This window comes from Ipomoea triloba, chromosome 11 (genome assembly GCF_003576645.1).
Source record: "Ipomoea triloba cultivar NCNSP0323 chromosome 11, ASM357664v1".
Lineage (NCBI taxonomy): Eukaryota > Viridiplantae > Streptophyta > Magnoliopsida > Solanales > Convolvulaceae > Ipomoea > Ipomoea triloba.
The window spans coordinates 5,141,256-5,165,094 of NC_044926.1; the positions used below are offsets into that span (position 1 = coordinate 5,141,256).

The 23,839-nt window shown below is 33.1% G+C and overlaps 3 protein-coding genes across 3 annotated transcripts; 2 read left to right on the top strand and 1 right to left on the bottom strand.

Annotated features, from left to right (window-relative positions):
- Window positions 1-9,572: 9,572 nt before the first annotated feature.
- Window positions 9,573-11,516, top strand: LOC115995702 (protein TIFY 10A-like). The gene is made up of 5 exons (XM_031234807.1): window positions 9,573-9,843; window positions 10,149-10,251; window positions 10,374-10,597; window positions 10,899-10,956; window positions 11,208-11,516. Exons 1-5 carry the CDS (start codon window positions 9,720-9,722, stop codon window positions 11,329-11,331), a joined length of 633 nt encoding a protein of 210 aa, XP_031090667.1. The 5' UTR covers window positions 9,573-9,719; the 3' UTR covers window positions 11,332-11,516.
- A 2,754-nt stretch (window positions 11,517-14,270) lies between these two features.
- Window positions 14,271-19,567, top strand: LOC115997080 (oligouridylate-binding protein 1-like). The gene is made up of 12 exons (XM_031236554.1): window positions 14,271-14,648; window positions 15,608-15,669; window positions 16,057-16,159; window positions 16,706-16,782; window positions 16,858-16,919; window positions 17,042-17,129; window positions 17,546-17,621; window positions 17,711-17,741; window positions 17,858-17,977; window positions 18,407-18,492; window positions 18,788-18,961; window positions 19,074-19,567. Exons 1-12 carry the CDS (start codon window positions 14,568-14,570, stop codon window positions 19,326-19,328), a joined length of 1,215 nt encoding a protein of 404 aa, XP_031092414.1. The 5' UTR covers window positions 14,271-14,567; the 3' UTR covers window positions 19,329-19,567.
- Window positions 19,568-20,157: 590 nt separating this feature from the next.
- LOC115995701 (FCS-Like Zinc finger 13-like) lies at window positions 20,158-21,334 on the bottom strand. Its single transcript, XM_031234806.1, has 2 exons — window positions 20,717-21,334; window positions 20,158-20,600 (listed from the first exon to the last, which is right to left on the bottom strand). Exons 1-2 carry the CDS (start codon window positions 21,202-21,204, stop codon window positions 20,441-20,443), a joined length of 648 nt encoding a protein of 215 aa, XP_031090666.1. The 5' UTR covers window positions 21,205-21,334; the 3' UTR covers window positions 20,158-20,440.
- Between the last annotated feature and the right edge of the window lie 2,505 nt (window positions 21,335-23,839).

Here is a 23,839-nt window from a genome sequence, read left to right on the forward strand (position 1 = left end):
ACGATCAAGACACAAATGGTTATATATATATATATATATATATATATATATATATATATATATATATATATATATATATATATATATATATATATATATATATATATATATATTTTTTTTTTATTTTTTTTTTTGAGGAGACAAATGGTTGATCCTTTTAATTTTAAAGTCAAAAGTCATATAGAATTAAAGTATATCTGTCGATTTTATGACTGAATAATTGAATTGACGTCTAACGTAACATAAATTCTCGAAAAAAAGTGTTGAGAAATTCATAGAATAATACAAGATGATCGTGTGCAAGTTTTATAATAATTTTTCAACCCTCCACACCCCGCTTTAGGAAGTTTATACAAGTTATGCAATAAATGTTTATATCAAATTGGCCGCATCCCCACACATCAACACTTTTTACTACACGATAATTACACAAATATGATAATACTAAATACGATAACATACTACACAAATATGATATATAAGGCTAAACACAGACACGATCCGTTAAGGTTAACGGATTAGGGTATTAAGCACGAACACGATTTCTAAACGAGTTAACACGATATACACGTTTAGTTTATAGATTTTCAGTCTACATACATGACAAAATAACCCATTAAACATGTTAATATATATAATATTCTTTTTAGAAAATACAACTTTAGAGAACTTTGAATAAGTCTTCTGCTAGACGGTCTCACCATGAGATGTGTAATATTTTTTATTTAAACATATTATATTTATGATTGTATAGAAAAGTATTACATTTTAACTAAAAATTACTACATGTCTCAAATCAAACGATTGACTTGCTCATTTAAAAAAAAACCATTAAATCAACAAAATAGTAAAGATATCTAATTCATAACATACCATAATATTCATAAAAAATAAAATAATATTTAAAATCATAACTAATGCGAATATTAATGTGTTAAATATATTCTTAACGAGTTAAAAAAAATTGACTTGTGTTAAGATACAAATTTTGACAAAGTTCTTAATGAATAAATTCATTAATGACTTGACCCAGAGCACGTTAAGCGTAAATACCAATCTGTAAATTTTATATTTACTCACCTAATTTCTCGTTATCTCCCGCCAAATCTCCTATGCCCCCCAGCAGGTTCTCAAATCTCAACCATACCCGTCAAATATATATGGATCATATTGTAACACAAACATTAGTTGTTATTATGAAGCACACACGTAATTTTTTATTTATTTTTTGTTATTTATTTGAATAAAAGTGTGAAAAATAAAATAGTGGTTTGCCGTGGGCGTGGGGTTGGGCATGCTCAATGACTAACAATAATGATACTTTGACATTTCACCTACATAAAAGAGGCATGCTACTTTAATGGATTCACGCTACACCTTTCAATCCATGGAGTAGTCTCACTTAATATTTAACCTTTTAAAAAAATTTAAAATAGCTAATTTTAATTTTAATTACTTAAATATAATAATAATAATTATTTTATATTTAACCTATAACTTTCAACTTCAACATATTTAATCTTCTACTTTAATTTCAAAGTCATCTCACGTCCAAGCTAGAGTATTTTGCATATAAAGACTCAGTAGCTAATTCAAATTAAAAAAAAGAAAAAAAAGAGAAAAGCTAATATGTAATTTATCATTCAAATTTCTTGTCCTAACATGTAATTTCTCTTCATCTCTTGTAAACTATTTTAATTGAATGATAATCAGTCTTGTAAAAATCGGTATAGGCGGCCTTCTAGGCGTCACTAGGCCGAGGCGATTTCAGCTCTAGGCAGCTTTTAGTCGGCCGGGTGACTAATCGGTCGACTAGGCGCCGAGTTGGGCGCCTAACTCGACCGAGTTGAGCGCCTAACTTAGTTGAGTTGGTGCCCAACTCGGCCGAGTTGGCACTCAACTCGGGCAAGTGGTTTTTATTTTTTCCCTATTTGGCTACTCATTTTCTATATTCTTCAAACCATGTACTTAAACTAACATTCTAACATATGCGTTGACTAGTTTGAGAGATTATGACAGTCTAACTACACCCAACCTCAAGTGAGAAAAGCATGGGCAATATACTTGGATTACTTGGCCGCCTAGGCACCCAACTAGCGCCTAGTGCCTTCTGCAACATTGATGATAACATTACCTTTTAGCCATATTTATTAAATGATGACATAACGAAAAATTAAAATGACGACTAATTGTGGCAAGCAAATGAAAATCAATGATGTAATTTGACAAAATTTATATAGTAAGACTAAATGGAAAAATACCACAATACTATACGACTAAAAGTGAAAGTTGCTCTTTATGATTACTAAATGATTTGAATATGATAGTATATGATAACAAAAGCAGATAAACAAACATGATAATAGGTATCAAATATGATAGTAAGGTAGAAAAATCATCAATCAACTACCATCTTTATCTGAACATAGTAGTTTATTTTATCATGAATCTTAGTCCAAAAAGTTTACCTCCTTAATTTAATGTATTTTTCTTTTTGTACAAATAAAATTAATGTATACAAAATATCTCATTAAAAAGCTCTAGTTGAAATCCTTTAAATAAAACTCAATATTTGTTTTCAATTTTTTGTAAAATAAATCTATGGATATATCAAATTATTACTTTAAGTACATAAATTTAGTTTATATTATAAAAGTCATTACAGTTAGTATCATTTTTATATTCATGTAAATATACAATATTATTTTTATGTACCAGGGTCTCATAATGTATCTTAATTCACGATATAATTTATCTCAACATAATTAATATCTCTGTCATTACCATTTGACCTCATTTTTTGGATCACCGCCGCTAAATAATTATCCATCCAACTAGTATAAAATATAATAAAATTAAAATTAATACATACAATAATCAATATCACTATTGCCAGCAAAGGATGGTTCCTGGCTGGGATTCTTTGTTTTATTAATTTGTTTGTTAGTGTAACACTGTTGACTACATTTAAGAATTCTGTGGCATAAACTCTGTCTCCAAATGGGCAGCTTCTTTTGATCAACCTCTTTGTATGGGACAATGGCTATTTTTTATTAGAAGAAAAATAATTTCAGGAATTTAAAATAATTCCTAATAGACTAAATTATTAGGAAGTTCAGTAAAATAAATAGGGAGTAATAATTACGCAAATTATATTTTGAACTAGGATTTGCTGCAATGCCTATTGTGGAACTTAGTCAAGATTATATATTTGTAGTTAACATATCATGTTAAGGTAACCCCAACCAAGTTGGTCGAATAATTAGTTTGGTAACAACAAGGTTTCAAGTTCGACTTTTCATGGAAACAGTTTATTGGTTTTCTTGGTTTGAGTCAATCACCTATGTGGTCCTTTGCCAACTTGTTAGGCACCTGATTTTTTTTTTTTGTCGGCCGCCAGTTCGACCATCGCACCAACCTCGCGCCTCCAATCATTAGACCATCGCCGACAGCCGGCCCGACCTCCAAGTCTCCAACTCACAAATCTGAAATCCCAACCTCCAACCTCCTTCGTCGGAAGAGCTGAGGAAGTTACGCCATCAAACTTCTAGATCGACAACAGATACCTCTTCTAGCGTCAACATCTTCCCCGAAAGCGGAAGCTACACCATCCAATCTCACAACTCACGGATCTGAAATCTCGTCGCATGCAGCACAGAGACCTCTTTTGCCATCCATCTTCTTCTTCGTCGTCTGTAGCTCCATCCGACGACCATGGCAGACCGGCTTTCCTCTTTTCGGCGAAAAAGGGGGGGGGGGGTGAGACGGGGTAGACGGTCGCGGAGTCCGGAGGAGGCCTAGGCGCGATTTTTGCAACATTGGACGCAAGTAGCTAGGCTTCACCCTGTACATCTTTGGGTAGCGATTGTGCGTTGGCTAAAGTCATAAGGCAGGCTTCACCCTAAACATACCTTGTGGTATCAACTGTGAACTTTTCTGTAAATAAATTAAAATGTATATAATATGTTAATTGAGTGTTATAATCTGAAAAATACTATGTTTACTCTCATTTTCTACTCCCAACTTTTACTACCACACACAAAATCTTGATGTAGACATTTATATTGGGACCGACATAAAAAAAAAATTGTTTATCAATGTCTGCCACATTAAAGAGTCAAATTTAAGGAGTAAGATTTAGAAATCGATGTAGTGGAACTCATATAATTTGGATAAGGTTCCACACTGTGGTCCACAATATATAATGATTGTAATAACTATGGGTAGGCCTGATGTATCATCAATAAGCATTTAAATTTATGATGAGTTCTACTATGCATACTCTCAAATTCTACTCCTTAATTTTTACGTCCTGATGTGGTAAATAATGATTGGTTATTTTCGGTGTATGATGCACAAGAAAATATTTACATTAAAAAAAAAAAGAGAGAATAAAAATTGAGAGTACAAAATGAGAGTCCATCAAGTATTTTCCTAAATTTATATATAAAATCTTTAGGCTACATGAATCACACCATACAATTTTAAAATACTATTCCTGATAATGCGCAACTCTCCTTATAATTGACCTGCACATCTAACATGTGCTTGAATTTGGTCATTGGTAGCTGTTTGGATATATTATTGTCCATTATACAACTAATCAAAATAAATTAATAAAAATAAAAATAAAATGCACTCTGAACTTTGAGGTGGTGAGGGTTGCCGTGTTGGGACCACTAGTGGACAGCTAATAGCTTAGCAATAATTATTAATTGATACCACATTCAACATGTGATTAAGGTTGGTAATTGTTAGGATATATTCCTCTCTATGTTTTCATTGTTATTCCCTAAAAAAAATAGATTTTCCTTTTTAATTACTTTATGGAAAATTAGTTAAAATGCGAAATTGGATTCATACCGGAATCTTCAATGCGTCCGTTAACAAACCTTCATTACTAGGACGGTTAATACGAAAGAAATACCTGAGTTTAATTATTGTCATCATTTTTCCGATCAAATTTGTCACACTTGATTTTTTTCATTTTTTTTTGTAATTAAATTTTCTTGTGTGGTTTGAAGAATATTATTTAAGATTTACTTAATAAATGCTCTTAAATAGTGTTTGTTCCCCTACATTCAACTCATCCTTTTTATCCCAATAAATAAATAAAAGATTGTTAATATAATTGTATGATTACAAATTTGATTGAGTTTTTTTTGTTTTTTTGTTTTCTAGATAAGAATTAAACTCTGTATGCATGATTTTAATCGAATTCGGGTTAATTCATTCTTTTCATCAAGTTAGTGATGAATCGATAAGTAATCATCCTGTACCTATAATAATATTTATATTATATATTTTATATTGAAGCTATACAAATAAACTTGACACGTTAACAACTTTTTAAAAATGATATTTAGTTTTTTTTTTTTTGTTTAAAGTTTAATTTCAATTTCAGGCTTCTACGAATTTAAACAACAATTTAAGTTATGATTTTGATGTTTGGGTCTATTTGAAAACATATAAAATGACTTTATGATGTCATTTTTAAAATTTTCTATGTTTTATTGTTAAAGGATCGGAAAAGTATCTCATTTTTGTGAAAAAATGTCTTACGAGATTTTTAACCCAAAAAAAATACTTTTCAAATTCATATCTCACGTTTCGTTTGGTCGGGGGAATTACAATTACATTTCCACCTAATTTTTACATAATATCGAAAACAAGCAAATTGCTTTGTTTAGTTGGAGAGAATTAAAATTCCCTAATTTTCATGGAATTAGAATCCCATGTCCCCATGTATTTCAATTCCATGGATTTAGGAAGAAAAAAAAAAGTTTTGAGACAAATCTTGGGATGAATTTCTCCTCAAATTTGAGGATTTTACCTTGTTTGTTTGATGGGAAATTTATTCCAATGGAAAATGAATTTCTTAAATTTAAGAAAAACAAATTCATTGCTCTCCGTTGGTATTTTTTTTTTTAGAGAGAAAGAATACAATATAAATTCCTATATTACCCTCACATATCATTATTATATAGGAGCATTTGAATCATATACTAATTATTCCCAACAACTTATTTCTCATCAACCAAGCAATGAAATCAATATTTTAAGTAATTTATTTTTCATGAAATTTAAATTAAATTCCTTCTTAATTCTTTTACACAAACCAAACTGGTCGTAATTGTGGCAAACAAATCACATTCAACAGTGTAATAATGCAAAATTAAAAATAATAATACTAACATTGACAATGTAACAATACCATAATAATCGATAACTAAAAGTGAAATTTACTCAAATAAACAAAACTAAAACAAGTATATCTTTAGTCCAATGCAAAGTATAAAGACAATAAGGGAAACATCAAAGGTATGTAGAACAAAAATTTAATGAAGTTGTAGATTGCCAACCAATCTATATAGGACTTAACATCTTCATGAAAGTTTTATATGGACCACTGCCATTGTCAATACATTAGCTCCACTTATGGCCAATTGGCCTAAAACCAGGTGGAAGGGTCAAGGGAGGATTTCTAGAATTTTCCCAAAAATTGATTTTTTTTTTTTTAGAGAACAAACAAAGAGTCATATGTTTGTGTTTGTCAATGTATATTATGTCTATACAGGGGGTGGGGGTCAAAATAGAAAATAAGGAGGTTGTATCATTTTTCTAATCTTTATTTTTAACTAAGATATATAATAAAATACTTTATTGTTTTGAAATAATGATTGAATTGACTGCCAAAGACCTTGTGATCAAACGGCATAGCTGTGGTCCTCTCACTTGAGAGGTCATAGGTTCGATCCTCAGTGGGTAGATAAAACTGTCAAATTATGAAAAGGGGAAAAAAAACAACTTTAGATGCATGTATAAATGTGGCAGAAAAAAAAAAGAGTACAATTAGTTCATTTAGTAGCTAATTACTCCTCCTTAGACAAAGGTAAAATAATGGCCTTGTGTCTTACTATACATCTATACCAATAGTTATATCGTGGGTCATGGATGGACCTTGATTCAAAACTTTTATCTCCTTCACTTTTTTGTTTTTGTTTTTTTTTATAAGTAAAATTAATGTATACAAATATATACTTAATTAAAAAGATTTAATTTAAATATTTTAAATTACATCTATATTAATATATTTTAAATAAATTTATATGTACATAAAATTATATTTTTCAAAATAAATTTATGTGTACATAAAGTTATTGTTTTAGGTACATAAATTTGGTTAATAGGAGTCACTACTGTAAGTATAAAAATGCACCACAATATGTACATAAATTTACTAGTGTAAACACATAATATAAATTAATTACTGTTCATACCATTTTTATGTACTTTCAGTATTATTTTTATGTACATAGGTCTACCATATAAGGTTGACTTATGTCTATGATATAAGAGTAATTCAGCGTATACTCATATTTCTTACTTTCAGGGGCTCTATGAGCCCATTTTTATTCGTAGATTCTTGGCACAAGAAGAATAAATGAGGTCTTGATGGTCTCAATGTGGGTGAAGGAGACATAGCGACACAAGGTAATTGGGAGGGTCGGGGGGGGGGGTGATGGAGGCACGACGACCCAAGACTATAGGGGGTGAAGAAGGCATGGCGACCCAAGGATGTGGTGAGGAAGGCATGATAACCCAAAGAGGTGGCGAGGAAGGCACGATGACCTAAGGTGGTGGTAAGGAAGTCATGGTGGGCCAAGGAGGTTGTAAGGAAGGCATGACGGCTTAAGGAGGTGGTAAGGAATAAGGCAAGGTGGCCCAAGAAGGTGATAAGAAAGACATGGTTATCTAAAGAGTGAGGTGGTAAGGAATATATGATAGCCTATTGAAGGGCGAAGGAATGAGGGTGGAGCGCCCCTAGCGCCAATAAAGAGGGGGGGGGGGGGTGCATGGGCTTGGGAGTACGAGGGTGTTGCTTGGTATATACTTCCTATAAACATCAATGTTCGATTCCTACCCGCTACAACATTGTTCATAGTCCATTATTTGGGTTACAACTAATATTATTTATTTATTATTTAGGCCGCTATGTCGGGTATTTGGGTTACAACTTATATTATTTATTTATTATTTGGACCGCCAGTTTGGGCATTATATTAGAAAGTATTGCATGTATTCTTTTGGACCCCGTGTCCGAGTAATAAAATTACTATCTTCTTACCCCGTTTTTTACATTCATATTTAATTTATGATAGACCCGTTCCCGACAAAAACCATCACTTTCCGAAATTGAATTTTGATATAATTAACATAATAATGTTTAATTTTAAGTGTAATTAGGTAGGTTATGTTAGAATAAATATATAAATAGTATAAAATAGATAATGGTAGGTCAAATAAAATAAGATGTTAATAAATATAGTCATAATGGTGTGTAGATATGTCAGTAGATAAAAATAATGTGTGATAAGTAAGTAGTGGTAGGAGTAGATATATAGATAGATAGGTGGGTGGGAGGGGTAGAAACTCTTGTGTAATAAGATGGTAATTTTTGATGAAATTATGTATAGTTTTTACCTTTGGAAAATAAATAAATAAATAAATAAAGAAGAAAAGAAAAGTGCTTTCCATCAGTAAATGAAAAATAAACACAAGACTCAATCCCCCACTGGGGCAAACCTATCAGCTCCTATTTAGGAGAGCCGCAAAGATGTTATTGAGTTATAAGTTACTTGGCATATCTTTTTAATTGTTAAGCGAATTGCATATTCAACCAATCGACTAACTGAGATGTTAAATTTTAATTTGTTTCTATATGAGATTTTATGAATGCATATTTGTAACGTGTAATATATTTTCTCTATTTCTTTCATAAACTCTTTTATACAAATAGAGTTTGATGTCTCAATTAATTGAGAAGCTAAATTTACCACTATTAAACAATCAAATTTATATTAATTAAACTTTAGAATTAAAAAAAAAAAAAAACAAAAACTAAGAGATGATTTCCCTCTTTATATGAGTAATGCTATGTATTCCTCCTAAAATCTTCCTCCCAATTACCCCTCCTTATGTAACAACATCTAATTGAATAATTTAATATTTAATTAGATTAGAAGTGTATGTCTCAATCAATTCATGACACCTAATAAATATAAGTCACATCATAGAGAAAAAATATTAGGAGAAATTTAAGAAGGGTAAATATTAAAAAAAAAAAAAAAAAAGAGTTTGAGGAAGTTTTTATATTTTTTATTTTTTCAATTTAAAAGGTTGACACCAATTTTTTTTTTTTTTTGAACAAACATCTCACCATATTTTTTTTTAAATTAAAAATTAAAAATTAAAAATTGTGCTTATCTCGACGACACGGCACGTGAAAACGAATCGACACCTCTCGTTAGAAACGAAACGGACAAACGTCGAAAAGTCGAAGAGGTTAAAAAAGCAAAGAAACCGACACAAACGTCAGGAGTAACGGCGACAGAGTGGCAAACGCCGTAAATTGTCGTGAAACCCAAGGGCAGTTTCCCCTAGCAGCATCGCCTGGGAACGAGGAACACGTGCTTAAAATGCCTCTTTTCAAATGTGTGTTAAAAGAAAAAAAAATTAAATAAAAAATCAGGCAAGTGGGCGAATAAATCAGCCATTGGAGGCCGCAAGCTCCACCATATCTTCCTCGTGCACGTATATTTATGCGCTCTGCAGAAACCCAGAAAGCATCTTCAAGAAGAAGAAGAAGAAACGCCATTTTTTGCAGATAAGTTGTGAATTTTCCGGTTGAAAGTTGGGAAAACAGCCTTTTTGAGGATATGGGTTCGTCGGAAACTATGGATTCCGGGAGATTCTCCGGCCAGAGGTCCAACTTCTCTCACACGTGTGCGCTTTTGAGCCAGTACTTGAAGGAGAAGGGCTCGTTTGGAGATCTCAGCCTCGGTATTTCCCCAAATCTCAGAGATTATGTTCTATCTTTACTCTCAGCTCTTTTTCTTTTTACGGTAGATATGAAAACCCACAACTATTATTCCATGGCGTGTTTTAAAATAAATTTAGATTGTGACTCTAGTTAGGTCTCACAAGTATCTAAACCCGCTAGGTTGTCTATAGCTGATCAACTCAAACTAATAAATCACTCAGCAGTCCTACCAGATTGTCTGGGTTGGTGAGTTCTTCTTTGAATTTAATGATGTTTCTTTGGGGGACAGTTGTTTGAAAATCTGCTCTTTTTTGGTGTGAAACAGGGACACCCACGATGAATCTGATGCCAACGTTTGAGAAACCTGCCCAGAATTCGGATCTCAAACCCCTGAACTTGTTTCCTACCAAGAACAAGATTGATTCCAGGTTTGTAACATGTGAAGAATTTATTATAAGTTGTTATGAGTTCACAGCTTACCTTAGCCGCTGTTGTCTGTAAAGATTCAAACTTTACCTTAAAATTGTGTCTGTTTTTTGATGCAATACAGTTTGGGAAAGGCAGATCCAGAAAGGGCACCAATGACAATCTTCTATAATGGTCAAATGATCATGTTCAATGAGTTTCCAGTTGAGAAGGCTAAGGAGCTGATTGCTATGGCTACCAACACCCAAACCCCCAACATCTTACCATGTGCTGATGTCAACTCTGTGGTTCCAAGACCAGCTGTTTCTAAGGTTGTCCCCGGTTTTGGAAACCAGAGAGCCTATTCTGGTAAGTTCCTGTTCTCTCTTATCAAGAATGAAAAATAAAGGCTAATCCCAACTAACTTGTTAAATTGATGATTTTTAGTAACCATAAGGTTTTCGTATTGGTCTTCTTGATTTGAGCTAGTCAGTTATGAACCATCTAAACTGATTTGTCTCTTGGTTCTTTGTTGGCTAGGATCGCAAAATAGAATTTAATCTACAGTGCCCTTCAACCATAAAAAATGAAAAATAAAATTCCATAAATTAAAGATTTTCTTTTCTGGGAAAAAAAATTCTAAAGTATTTACTTCTGTTTTGTTCTGCAGACTTGCCTATTGCTAGGAGGAGTTCCCTTGCCAGGTTCTTGGAGAAGAGAAAGGATAGGTAGGCATCTCTCACTTGAAGTGTCAAAATTTGTAGTACTAAAAGGAGTTGAATTTCTAAGATTTCAATCAGTATTGATCTTGCGGATTGTTGGATATTGTCAACGCATGGTGTCCACAATATCTATGCAATCAGTCAAACTATGAGACACCGGGAATGATTGAAACCTTATAAATTTTGTTTATTTATTTATTTATTTATTTTGTATTTGTGGAGATTTTGAGTTTGGAAACGTGTGATGGAATTTGCAGGCTTACTTCCAAGGCACCATACCTGAAGGGCAGCAATGAGGGGGCTTCATCTGAGGAAGAAGAGAACAAGGCATGGCTGGGATTGACTGCCCAATTTCCAGTGAAAATTGAGCCTGAATTATAGGGTTTTTGATGGATGTATTATGTATATGTTCTAGGAGCTAATATATTCAAAACGTTATTTAGGGTATTTTAATTATCTTAAGACATTTTGTTCTATTATTATATTACAATGACTTGGGCACTTTAATTGTATTATTATGACATTTTATTACTCTTATTATTATTATACATTATTATTATTGATTAGCTTTTTATTTTTATTTTTATTTTTATTTTTAATCTAAGGGAAGGGGGACCTGCTAGGCTATTTTGTAGCTCTAGAGGATATCTACTACCATGTTATTGAATCTTTGTCCGTAGATTTCTGTAGGGGATTCCCATTTCAATCCACTCGCACTTTCTTCTGATTGTGAGCTTGGCTAGTTTATTTGTAACCTTGTTTATCTCATGACTTGTTTGTACGATTCTCTCTTTCCAATCTTTATTAATAAAATTCTTATATGTACTTGTTTGGGCCTCTTAGCTCCTTGTCTCCTTGTATTTAGTTGATAGCTTCCTCATAGTCACTCATGATCCACACTTTCCTTTCACCCTTTTCCCAAGCCCATTTTAATGTTGTGTAGATTGCCCAACATTCCCCTTGAGCGATGTGATTCATTCACGCTGTACAGCTAAATCTAGCTATCCACTTTCCTTCGTGGTCGAGCATGACACCTTCGCACCCAGTAGGTTCATGTGGGCTAGTGAATGAATGGCGTCTGATCATTACCCAGTCTCTTTGGGACAACTTCCAAGTTGTTTTTCTTCCTGCTTCATTACTCTTGCCACCCTATGAGAATTTGGCTCTTTTGTAGGCCTTGTCTATTTCTTTGTATTGAGTTTTTAACCAGTTTATTTTCCTCATTTTCCCCCTTTTTCCATGTGAAAATTGTTCGGTTTCTCCAGCACCATAGCCACCAAATTGTTATTGTGAAAAATTGCCCCCAGTTGTTAGTTATTGTATTCTTCACTCCACCTTTCAAATTCACAGATAACCACTACTTAAAATATTTCTAATTGAAATTTTAATCGGCACTAGAATTAATTATAAAAGGAATTGCATAGTGCCTAACTTTGTATCTAATTAATACAAATTGAGTGTCAATTTAGTTATGGTAGGACTGTAAACTAGCCGAGCCGAGCTCGATAAATAATCGGTGGGCTCAAGCGCGGCTCGATAATGAAACAAGCTAGCTCGAGTTCGGCTCTCAAGCCGCTTGGCTCGAAGTTGACCGAACTCGAACTAGCTCGAGTTCGGCTTGAGCTCGAAGTTGACGAAGCTCGAGCCAAGCTTTGACCGAGCAGCTCAAGAACCGCTCGGTTCATTTACTCCCCTAAGTTATTGTAGCAATAGATATTATTATTGATTGTACCCGATATAATTATGTATTATACATTTATACAGAGTACTAAGTACCATTGAAAGTTAACTTATATATTTAATACAATATATTTTGTATATGATTGTACTTTATATTATTATATAGTAATTACTTCCTATGTTTTATTTTACTTGTCTTATTTATTATTCATTTGTTAATTAACTTTCTTTTTTGTTTATTTTCTTTAGTAGTTTTTAAATTTAAATTTTTTTAGTATTTAACAATACTTTTATTGTAATTTTTAAATATATAATTTTATATACTAATATTAAACTCAATATTATGAACAATTGAATTAAAAATAATTTCAGTTATATCTCGTTAACATAGACACATAAAATGGGGCGTAGAAACTATTATTTATAGTACTTGATTATACATATTATTTTGGATAACCATTACCTATTATAATACTCCGTACTAAATACAATACATGATTGTATTGTGTATTTCCATAAATCATATTATACTTATTAATAATCAATTTAATAAGAAAATAGTACTTGTACAGTTGTACATAATTGTATTGCGAAAAAGTAAATGATTAACCTTAAGACTAATAATTAACATATTAAAAAAAGATGTAAATGAAAGTACGTATGATATAATACAATTCATTATTTCTTGTTTTTCTTTATCTTCTTTTATTTATTGTCAATCAATTGTGCACGAAAGTATGACTTTAGCTTCATATGATTAATATAATCAGATAATGCCGTGACAATAATTTCAAGCAAATATCCTATATATGATGCATGTGACTTCATGACAATAAATGTGATCTTTATGTATATTTGGTTGGGTTGAAAATTCAACCTGTGACTAGATAATGTTAGAATTAGGATAAACTAATTTACAATATGCATATAACTTGTGTATAAAATTTTGAAATAAGGTCTAAATTGGTCAATGAAAGTATCTTGGAATTAGACTACTGATTTTTTTTTTTAAAAAAAAAAAAGTGCAATAGGCTATTGAACACCTCAAACAATGCAATTTTACCTGATAACACGTTAATACCAATTTCTTCCGGTTGCATGCTTATATGGATGGTGAGTTGATATTTTTTTAACATAATTTTTAATAAAAAAACTTAAAAACACAAGCACAGAAACACCCATCAGGGGTGGCCCCACCCCGGCTTGTATGTGTGTGTGTGTTTTTTTAATGTACTTGTAAATAAACTAAAGGTACATAATATGTTAATTGCAATGGATACACACTCAATTAACTAAATGTATATAATATAATGACTGTAAGTACATAATCTGTATCAAAATCCACAATATGCATACGTAACGTAGTCCATGATAAAAATATCGCACTCTATACTCTAGAATTTTTGCAAAGTTTTCGAAAAAAAAAAAACAAAGAATTTTTGCAAAGTAAACAAAAAGTATATAATATGTACAATGTCCAAATAATTCAGTTCGGCCCAAAACCAATATAGGCCCGATATGTGGTGAGGGCCCAAATAGTCTGAACTCACCGGCCCAATTCACTGAATTTCTCAAACTATATATAATAATTCAAAAATTTTATGGCTATAAAAGCTTAGCGGGTGAGATTAGCAACAGTACAACATCGAAACGATACTCTGTTATCTGTATTCTCTTCGTAGCTCTCCCCTCTCCTTCGAGGGTTTCTTTTCTTTTCTTCTTTTTCTTTTTTTTTTTTTTCTTCGAATTTTCCCTTTTTATCTTTTTTTTTTTCCTTTGATTATTTTTCAGTTCTTCTTCCCGTTTCCCCCCTTTTTTCAAACCCTAAAATTAACCTTCAATCTATCGTTTTATCTGTCTCTCTCTCTCTATATATACAATTACCTCTATATACACCTCAGTGTGTGTATATATATCCGAAGATAAAGAAGCAGAAGATGCAGCAGCAGAGGTTGAAACAGCAACAAGCATTGATGCAGCAATCTCTATACCATCCGGGCCTTCTAGCTCCTCAGCCGGTAATTTTATACTTTTTTTTTTGTTTGAATTTAATTTATGGACATGAAATTGATGTTATTTGTTTCATTGACATTCTGCTTGTATCTGGGGCCCGTGTTTTGACAAAAAAAGGGCTTATTTTTTATGTGTAAATGTTTTGGGGCCCGTGTTTTGAAAAAAAAAGGGCTTATTTTGTATGTGTAAATGTTTGGTCATCATTCGTTAAGCATTTGTTTAGTATTGGGATTGGAAAAACAGAGTTGGATTTGGAGGTTTAAGTGGCATGAAACATGAGGTTTGTTTCGTGTCTAAGAAGTTGATTGGGTACTAGGTAAAGTTTGTATTAAAAGGGTACTATAAAGATGAAAATAAAGTGCCCCTTTTATCTTGTTTCTGACTTACCTTATGTAGACAACTTGTTTTGTTAGAAGTATGACACTTATACAGACTCATTTATTTCTGAGGTCTTTGGATCATTTATGTTTTTGACTTCATATTAAAATTGTTATGAATGATGGTGTTTTTTTGCAATATCTTTGATTTTTTAGTGTTAAGGACATAAGGGACACTCAAGGGAACTGTCAATTGAAAATGATCTTATATTTCAATAATGCATAAGATTCCCCAATATGAAAGCTATCTTTTAGTACATATGATGGTTATGCTTGTGGTCCTGTTAGTCTGTTACAAACTTTCACCTTCTTGCAAAGGTTCATGCTTTCTGGTATGGTTCTCTTGATTTAAGTAACTAGTTAATGAATGCTTTATTAGTTATCATACTTTTAGTCTGTTATGCGTGATTTATTTGTATTTAAGATATCATGGTTTTAGGTTTAAGAGAGTTTAATGTGGTCATTAATAATTAAGGAGTCTGGCCAGGAGTTGCCTCTCAGAGTTGAATATTTTAGAACCCCCCCCCCCCTCCTTTTTTTTTTCTCTCTCTTCACTTTTCATTTTGTGACATCAAATCTATTTGCAGATAGAGCCCATCTTGAGTGGAAATCTACCCCCTGGCTTTGATACAAGTGCTTGCCGCAGTGTGTGAGTGCCTTAAATTTTTGTTTTGATATTTTAGATTGATCAAATTTTTTCTTCCATTTATTTTTTTTCTTGTGATTGCTCCTTGGCCCTGCTTCTGTGAATTCAATAACTGGTCCAGCTTCAATAGGTTTTTTGGCTTATTGTGCACAACATAATTGCATAAATATCTAGGGTTGTGTGAAGCAAATGTAATTCCTTCATGCCATACCTGGTTTGCATTTACCTGTTACTTCTTGTATGTCAAATACAGATTAAGATTTCCCCCATTTTATCACTTGTGCTTTGAGATACTTGAGAAGCCTTATTTGTGTTGATCTTACTGGATTTACAATCTCTCATTCTCATCCCTTAATGTCAAATCTTAAATTGTGATGTTACCTAATGCAGCTATGTTGGAAACATCCACCCTCAAGTCACAGAACTTCTTCTTCAAGAGGTTTTCTCAAGTACAGGTCCCCTTGAAGGATGCAAGCTTATAAGAAAAGAGAAGGTTTTGCTCTATTATTCTAGCTACAATCTTTTTATTGACAAATTGTAGACCCCTCATGTTGTTACAAGACAGGAATGACCTGTTTTTTAATGCATCAATCATGCATAATCATTGTACTATTCCTCAGTTTACCTCCCCTCACCAACAAAAAAAAAAAAAGAGCAATCCATATGGCATATACTATTTGCATTTGGGAAGTCTCCCATTTCAAGAGTGTGGAGTTAAGAAAATTTGTGCTGGAAGAAAGTTCAACTTTAATCCCATAGTATCATTTCCTGATCTTATTTCTTTTTAAGTATACTACAACAAAGGAAATGGTTGGCTTGGTTGGTATAGAGTGGTTCAACCAACTTGTTTCAGAATGATAAACAAGGTGTAGATCATATTCTGTCTTCATTTTCAAGTAGTTTCACCCATACTATATATTTTTTTGATCAAGTACTTCAAATACTTTGTTGATTGATATCACAATGCCTTGTTTATGGATTATATTATTACCAATGGTTGATATAACATTAATGGGGTAGTGTACTTTCTTATGTGCAGTCGTCATATGGCTTTGTGGATTATTTTGATCGCGGCTCAGCTGCCCTTGCTATTTTGTCCTTGAATGGAAGGCAGTTGTAAGTACATTTAATCCTAAAAACATTATTGTTTTTCAACATGGCTGGTTCTTTCCCTAATTTGTTAAGTTCCAGGTTTGGGCAGCCTATAAAAGTTAACTGGGCTTATGCCAGTGCTCAGAGAGAGGACACTTCAAGTATGGACTTACTAAACTCCTCCTTCAATCCCCCTCTTTTATTATGTCTCTTTTTTGTTTTGTTTTGTTTTTTTTTCTTCAAAGGTATAAAAGTTTCTCATGGTATTTGTCCTTATTTGTAGACCACTTCAACATTTTTGTGGGTGATCTTAGCCCAGAGGTTACAGATGCCACCTTGTTTGCATGCTTTTCGGTCTATCCTAGTTGCTCGTAAGTCTTGTTCTCCTCTTATAATTGTTCCGACTAACCCAATTTCCTCATGTTGACATGGAATAGCATTAGAGCATCCTTATCAATGGAGTTTTTTCACGGTATTTGAAGAGTTTTTGTAAGTGTGATTAGGAAAGAGAATATGGGAGGAGAAAGAAATAAAAAATAGAAAAAGAGAAAAAAAAGAAAAAAAGAAAACAAAAAGGACCTAAAACTGACGCAGTCAGTAAAAGAAGGAAGATGATTGGCCCATTGCTTGTATTACTGTTCCAAAATCCGGTAGTTGCAGAAGAACTCATTTCTTCTCTTTCTTGGCTTCTCTCTCTTCCAAGTCACAATGTACTGTTCCAATAACCCCAAATAATCCATTGATATGGATGCTCTTATAAGCACTCTGTTCATTTTGCTTTATGCAGAGATGCAAGGGTGATGTGGGATCAGAAGTCAGGACGCTCAAGGGGGTTTGGATTTGTTTCTTTCCGCAATCAGCAGGTATTAATGCATCATCGATACAATTTTCTGTAATATTTTATGTTTGATTTTAAATTTACTGTTGTAACCTTAATTTTCATTTTTCCCAGGAAGCACAAGGTGCAATAAATGACTTAAATGGTGAGGATCATTTTCCTTCTATTGAATATGTCATCTTCTTCATTTTTCTGTACTGTTGATCCCCCCATCCACCATGTGGGCCTCTCTTAAATCTCATCCTTCTTTGACAATGGCAGGAAAGTGGCTTGGAAGCAGACAAATTCGTTGCAATTGGGCAACAAAAGGTGCTGGATCAAGTGATGACAAGCAGACCTCAGATGCTAAAAGTGTTGTGGAAATAACAAATGGCATTTCAGGTTGGTTCTAAATCAGCATTTGCTATCTACCTTAGAGATGATCTGATAATGCTACTGGTGCACTAAGAAATATTTTGGTTATGGTTTTAAAAATATTTTATTGTTTGTTCCCTTTTCTATCACAAAAGTTTTTTGCAATAGCTTTTTGCCTTCAACAGCTGAGAACCACCAATGCTTGAACACATCAAGTCTGATTGTACTAGACTATTTTCTGATTTTGACGTCTATATGTGTTGCTTATGTTTCCTTATTAAGACTATAATTGCCAACCATCTTTTGATGTATAGTCATGATTGACTAATTATAGTTAGAAAAGAGAGCAATCGCTCTTTTGAATATATTAAATGTGAACTGCATATGAGGTGGAATCATTGACTTTCACTTTCTTTATGTTTAGTCCACCTCAAAATTTTTGTGATCACTATGCAGATGAGAATCAGGAGAAGACCAATGAAGATGCACCTGAAAATAATCCCCAATATACCACTGTTTATGTTGGCAATCTTGCTCCTGAAGTGAGTATTTCCTGAACCTATTGCTCTCATTTCTCTGCTTGTGGTCTATTTTATAGAATTATTATCATGAACTGGAACACATTAAATAAGAAAGTTTTATTAGCTGGAGGACCAAATAGCCTATATATTTTTGGCTTTGCTGTTGAGACACCATCTATCTAGCATCCAGTTGGAAATTCAATATTTCACTTCATAACTTGTTGCTTATCTTATAGAAAATATTTGGTATTCTTGGATTTTATATTTGCATTTAGATACTCCTGTTATATGTGGCCTTGTTATGAATATAATGCAGGTTACTTCTGTTGACCTCCACCGTCTCTTTCATTCCCTTTGCGCTGGAGTCATTGAAGATGTCCGTGTTCAACGTGACAAAGGCTTTGGATTTGTAAGATACAGCACCCATGCTGAAGCAGCTCGGGCCATTCAACTGGGGAATGCCCGAATTCTTTTTGGCAAACCTGTCAAGGTACTTAAGCAGACATCTTTTACGTGAACGCATTTCATAATGATGCAGTCATTATCTTTCTCATAATTTCCCAGTTTCCTCATTTACGAACATGCGTTTTGTGGCCTTGCAGTGCTCGTGGGGAAGTAAGCCGACCATGCCTGGAACCAGTTCCGCCCCTCTGCCACCGCCAGCAGCACACATACCCGATGTTTCCGCCACCAATCTCGCAGCCTATGAAATGCAACTCGCGTTGAGCAAAATGGGCGCTGCACAAGCTCTGATGCACCCCCAAGGCCAGCGAATTGGCGCTGCTAATCATCAGGCAATGTACGACGGCAGTTATCCGGGCATCGCCACAACTCAACCACCAATGTACTATCAGTAATAAGTCCACCTCTCATACAACAGCTTATCAGCCAGCCTTACCAGACAACCGGTGCCATAATTATAGGCTGTTTTCCCTTTTCCTCCCCTCCTAATTTAAGTGTGCTATGTCCCCTTATATACATCTGCAGAACTGTATGAACCTTCCGGGGACTGACAAATTATGCAAACTGTGAAATGGAATTTCATGTATTGATGGACACTGAAAAGTGTTACCTAGCTTGACTTTTCTTACTGCAACTTCATTCCTCTTTTACAGAAACAATAAATTATGAAAAAAAAAAAAAAAAAAAAAANAAAAAAAAAAAAAAAAAAAAAAGATGTAGCCTTGCAATGTTGACCTCATCTCGATTGATGAAAAGACATATTTACCCTTTTTTTTTTTTCTTGAGAGATGAAAAGAATTTGCCATCATTATCTAAAGAGTACGTATTCACCTAAATCAGGTTACCTGACCTAAATCAATTTAGGTTGGTTCCTCATAACTTATTGCAGTTATATTTACCTTCTATTCTATACTACTTGTTATGTTTAATCTTAAATTTTTAACTTATAGTCCTTAATTTTTATCATATTTAATCTTAATTTTTAAATTGATTACTTGTGATGTTTCAATTAGTCACGATAATATACTCAGTGAATCACGATTAATTTAACATTATTGGGGGGCCCACAGAGTCTGACCCTTAATTGGGGAAGACAGTCTGCAGTTTTTTTCTCGGGAAAGACAATTATGGTGGCGCCCGCAGAGTTTGACAGTCCGGAAAATAATCATCGGATTTTTTTTCAGTATTATTCCATTCATTCATTCATGAAGCATCAAGAATCTATGCAAGAAGAAAAAGGGACTTCAAAATTTTCATTAGAGGAGCATAAAGAAGAGATGTTTATATCCGGGCAAAAATATTTTGTTCCCGTGAGGGAGATGATCGTCGTCGTCGTTGTTGTTTCTCAGCAGAGTTATACGTTTATACACTAGAATATATACATCGCTACTATAATCCATAATCCCCATACTGGATTAAGCTGAACTGGGAATCAGGGATTAAGGTTTAAATTTAGTAGGATTTAATTTATTATTATGCGCCGTCGCCGGCGATTTATTATGGTTATTCAGATGGCCAGAATTCCGGTTGAAAACATCAGGCCGTTTGTGTAAGGGGAGCTCGAGATATCGGCGGACCTAGAAATCTCCGAACTGCACTTCTCTTTGTGCTCGTCCATTACTATCTGCCGATATCTACACTCCGTGCTACAAAACGCCGTTTCACCCCTGCAAAATTACGCACCATCAATCAATCATCCTATTCTCCGAAATCCAAACTTGATTAAGGTTAATTAAGGTTTCTTGATTTATTTTTTTAAAAAAGAAATGAAACATGTAAGTACCTGTACATGTAAATATCTTTGCCCGAGAGTTTTTTCCGGCATAAATGACAGGAGCTGAGAAAATCGGAATCCGGGCACGCCGGAATATCGCCGAGCCTCGCCGGAGAAATCATGAAAACGCTCGGCCGGTTGTTTCTGGAGCTCGGGACTTCGCCGTAGACTTTAGTGTACGGTTTATTGTCGGAGCCGCGGCAAGTAACCACCGTATACTCCTCTTCTTCTTCTTCCTCCTCTAGGCTCCGTCCAAAACTCCCCACAATTCTTGCCGGAATCCTCCCGGAGCTCACTGGAATCGGCACCGACCGCCGCGAATTCCGGCTACAAACCACCTTTCTCCCCGCAATCTCCCCTCTCTCGCAAGATTTTTCCAGGGCGGCCACGATCGCCAGCCCAACCCCTCCAAGATCGAAGCTTTTCAAAGGACTTCTCGGGCTTGCCGGCCCGCCGGCGATCTTTCCGGCCACCGGGTTTAATCTCTTGCCCAGCATGGCTATGGCGGATTTTTTGTTTTGGTTTGAAGGGATTGAAATTATTATTTTTGTTGTTTTGGAGTGGAAAATGGAGAGAGTTGCAGAGGTGATTTTATACGCAGTATTGAAGAAGAAGAAGAAGATGGAGTTGTTAGAAACAGCCCATGGTTTAGGTTTGGAATTATAGAGTCGTGATAGCTAAAAACAAAAAACCAAAAGTATAATTATTGAAACTCTTTTTTAATAAATAAATAAATAATCCTTTGTAATTATGAATTGCTTTTTTTTTTTTTTTTTTTGGGGGGCAAGTAGCAATCATGCCATGCTTTTTATATTACGCGTTCTTTATTCTTTATATATATTACTACTTATAATTTTTTATAAAATAAATTATTAATATTATGTATTTTCTTTTTATAAAATTCCCATATAGTGTATCTTCAATATCATATATTCTTTAGTCAAAGTTCGTATTTTTTTTTATTTATGACAAAGCTAGCAACCGTTATCTGAACATGAAATCAGCCCATCACAAGAAGGTAATTAAATCAATTTAGATTTTTCATAAAACACCGTCAGACAAGTCAGTCGAGATGATTAATAGACAATTTTTATTGGGAGTCAAAATTAAAACGGTGTAGTTATTTTTATTTTTATTTTTTGAAAACAAAACAATGTAGTTATTAAATCAAATGTTTGAACAATTTATTTGGGTTGTCCTTGAAATTTAAAATTTTAACGTATAATAATTAGTAAGTAAACTGCTAATACAATTGTAATCGAACTAATCTCACAGTAATGTAAATAGCAAATGTTAAAAATATTTTTTAAAATCATTTTTAAGATGCAGATTGACACTTTGTAATGATTATTAAATAATTATACTTTTTACTAATAAAATTATATTTTAGAAAAAGAATTATACTTATAAGGCATAATACAATTTTGTAGAAAATGGTTTGTAAAGTGGGTTTGGTGGTTTTGTTAATAAGACGTAAATTGTCGCTGTCCAATATATTGTAGCAAACGTCCATGTACAATGATTGGGGCCCAATCCCAAGGAGTGGGCCCCAGTTCGCCGATATCTGACTCATCAGAAAGATTCCGGCGACTGCCCTTCCCCGCCGGGAAGGGTACGTGTCACAAGGCATCAGTAAACAAGCGTCAAGATCGCAATAATTCAAGGGCCCCACCAAACGGGGGGAGGGGGCAATGGGGCCCACCGATATTTATTTGTTTTCTTTCTTTCTGTATAGTGATTAGTGAGTGATTGAAGGCCTTTTGCCCACTGGAACTAGTGGGGGGCCCACGTCGTCTGTCCTTTTATTTGTGGTTGACATCAAGGGGGTTGAACTTTTTCAAATTTACAAAAGCACCCCATACTTTTTTTTTTCTCTTTCTTTTTTCACTATTGAAGACTTTAAAAAGATTTTATTCCTTTTTAAAAGCAAAGGGGGATCTTATTTTAAAACGTTGTATGCTTTTCTGTGCAAACGCACTTTGAGTTGCAGATATCTTCCACTATGTTATTTAATATGAAATAAAATAATATTTTTTTTCCGATTTGCCATAATAAAAATTTATTCGGTTAATAAAATTTGACTTAAGTTGTTTTTATTCAATTTTTCATAATATTATGTTTCGTATTAATGTATACAAATTATATATTTAGAAACTATATTAGAAGTACATTGTTAAACACACACAAAATCAATCTTAGAAATAATTTAAAAAAGTTAAAAAAAAATAAGTAAAAGAAAAAGAAAAAATTGATTTAATTGAGAATAGTAAATGCACTAAATGCTGTTAAAAAATGATCCTCATGTTACCCAGTACAATGAAATGGTCAACCAAAATAATTGAACGGTAAATTAATTAAAAAAAACATTAGGGATTGTGAAATTATTATTGTATTACTAAAGGTACGTAATATATTAACTGAATATACATAATATATTAAATATAACGTATATATAACACGAATGTCGTTTTAGATCAAGGTTCACAATGCAATGTGGACCTTGATCTATGGTATAATTTATCATTATAATTTGTATATTTGTTAATTATCTATCAATTGATTGATTTTATTATAAATTGGTCGCATTAACTATTAAGGTATACCATTTGACGTAATATTTGGTATATTACGTGACTTGCACATTATCTCATTTGTCCTTTTAATTTTTAATCTAATATAATCCATACTTAGTTACAGCTTTTGAATATAAAAAGGATATACAGGTTCAATCATCAATCCCTTTAAATATATCATATACAAAAATATACATCTTTGGATCTCGAGTTCATTGTTTTATTAGGATATTTCAATGTATATAGCTATATTATATACTTGATAGATTAGGACATTGAATTTAGTAAATATTGCATTTTTATAAATTGAAAGGGACAAAAAAATATTTGAAAACTTAATATTGACAATAATAATTTTTATAATGTTGATCGAAACTAATATAATTACATATGGTGATTATATCACGTATAATAAACAATAAAGTATAATAACAATAACAACAACAACAACAACAATAATAATAACAATAATAATATTTTAAATATCAAATTTTATAAAAAAGAATTATTAAAAGATATTCCATCGTATTATTTGTGTGTGTGGGGGGGGGGGGGGGGG

What these genes read in the sequence shown, in the direction of transcription:
- LOC115995702 (XM_031234807.1), top strand. Translation starts at nt 9,720, where the DNA reads ATGGGTTCGTCGGAAACTATGGATTCCGGGAGATTCTCCGGCCAGAGG. An exon ending in GTTTGGAGATCTCAGCCTCG is followed by an intron (nt 9,844 to 10,148) that starts GTATTTCCCCAA and finishes GGTGTGAAACAG; the next exon opens with GGACACCCACGATGAATCTG. An exon ending in AAACCAGAGAGCCTATTCTG is followed by an intron (nt 10,598 to 10,898) that starts GTAAGTTCCTGT and finishes TTTGTTCTGCAG; the next exon opens with ACTTGCCTATTGCTAGGAGG.
- LOC115997080 (XM_031236554.1), top strand. Translation starts at nt 14,568, where the DNA reads ATGCAGCAGCAGAGGTTGAAACAGCAACAAGCATTGATGCAGCAATCT. An exon ending in AGCTTATAAGAAAAGAGAAG is followed by an intron (nt 16,160 to 16,705) that starts GTTTTGCTCTAT and finishes TCTTATGTGCAG; the next exon opens with TCGTCATATGGCTTTGTGGA. An exon ending in TTTTTGGCAAACCTGTCAAG is followed by an intron (nt 18,962 to 19,073) that starts GTACTTAAGCAG and finishes GTGGCCTTGCAG; the next exon opens with TGCTCGTGGGGAAGTAAGCC.
- LOC115995701 (XM_031234806.1), bottom strand. Translation starts at nt 21,204, where the DNA reads ATGCTGGGCAAGAGATTAAACCCGGTGGCCGGAAAGATCGCCGGCGGG. An exon ending in AAAGATATTTACATGTACAG is followed by an intron (nt 20,601 to 20,716) that starts GTACTTACATGT and finishes GTAATTTTGCAG; the next exon opens with GGGTGAAACGGCGTTTTGTA.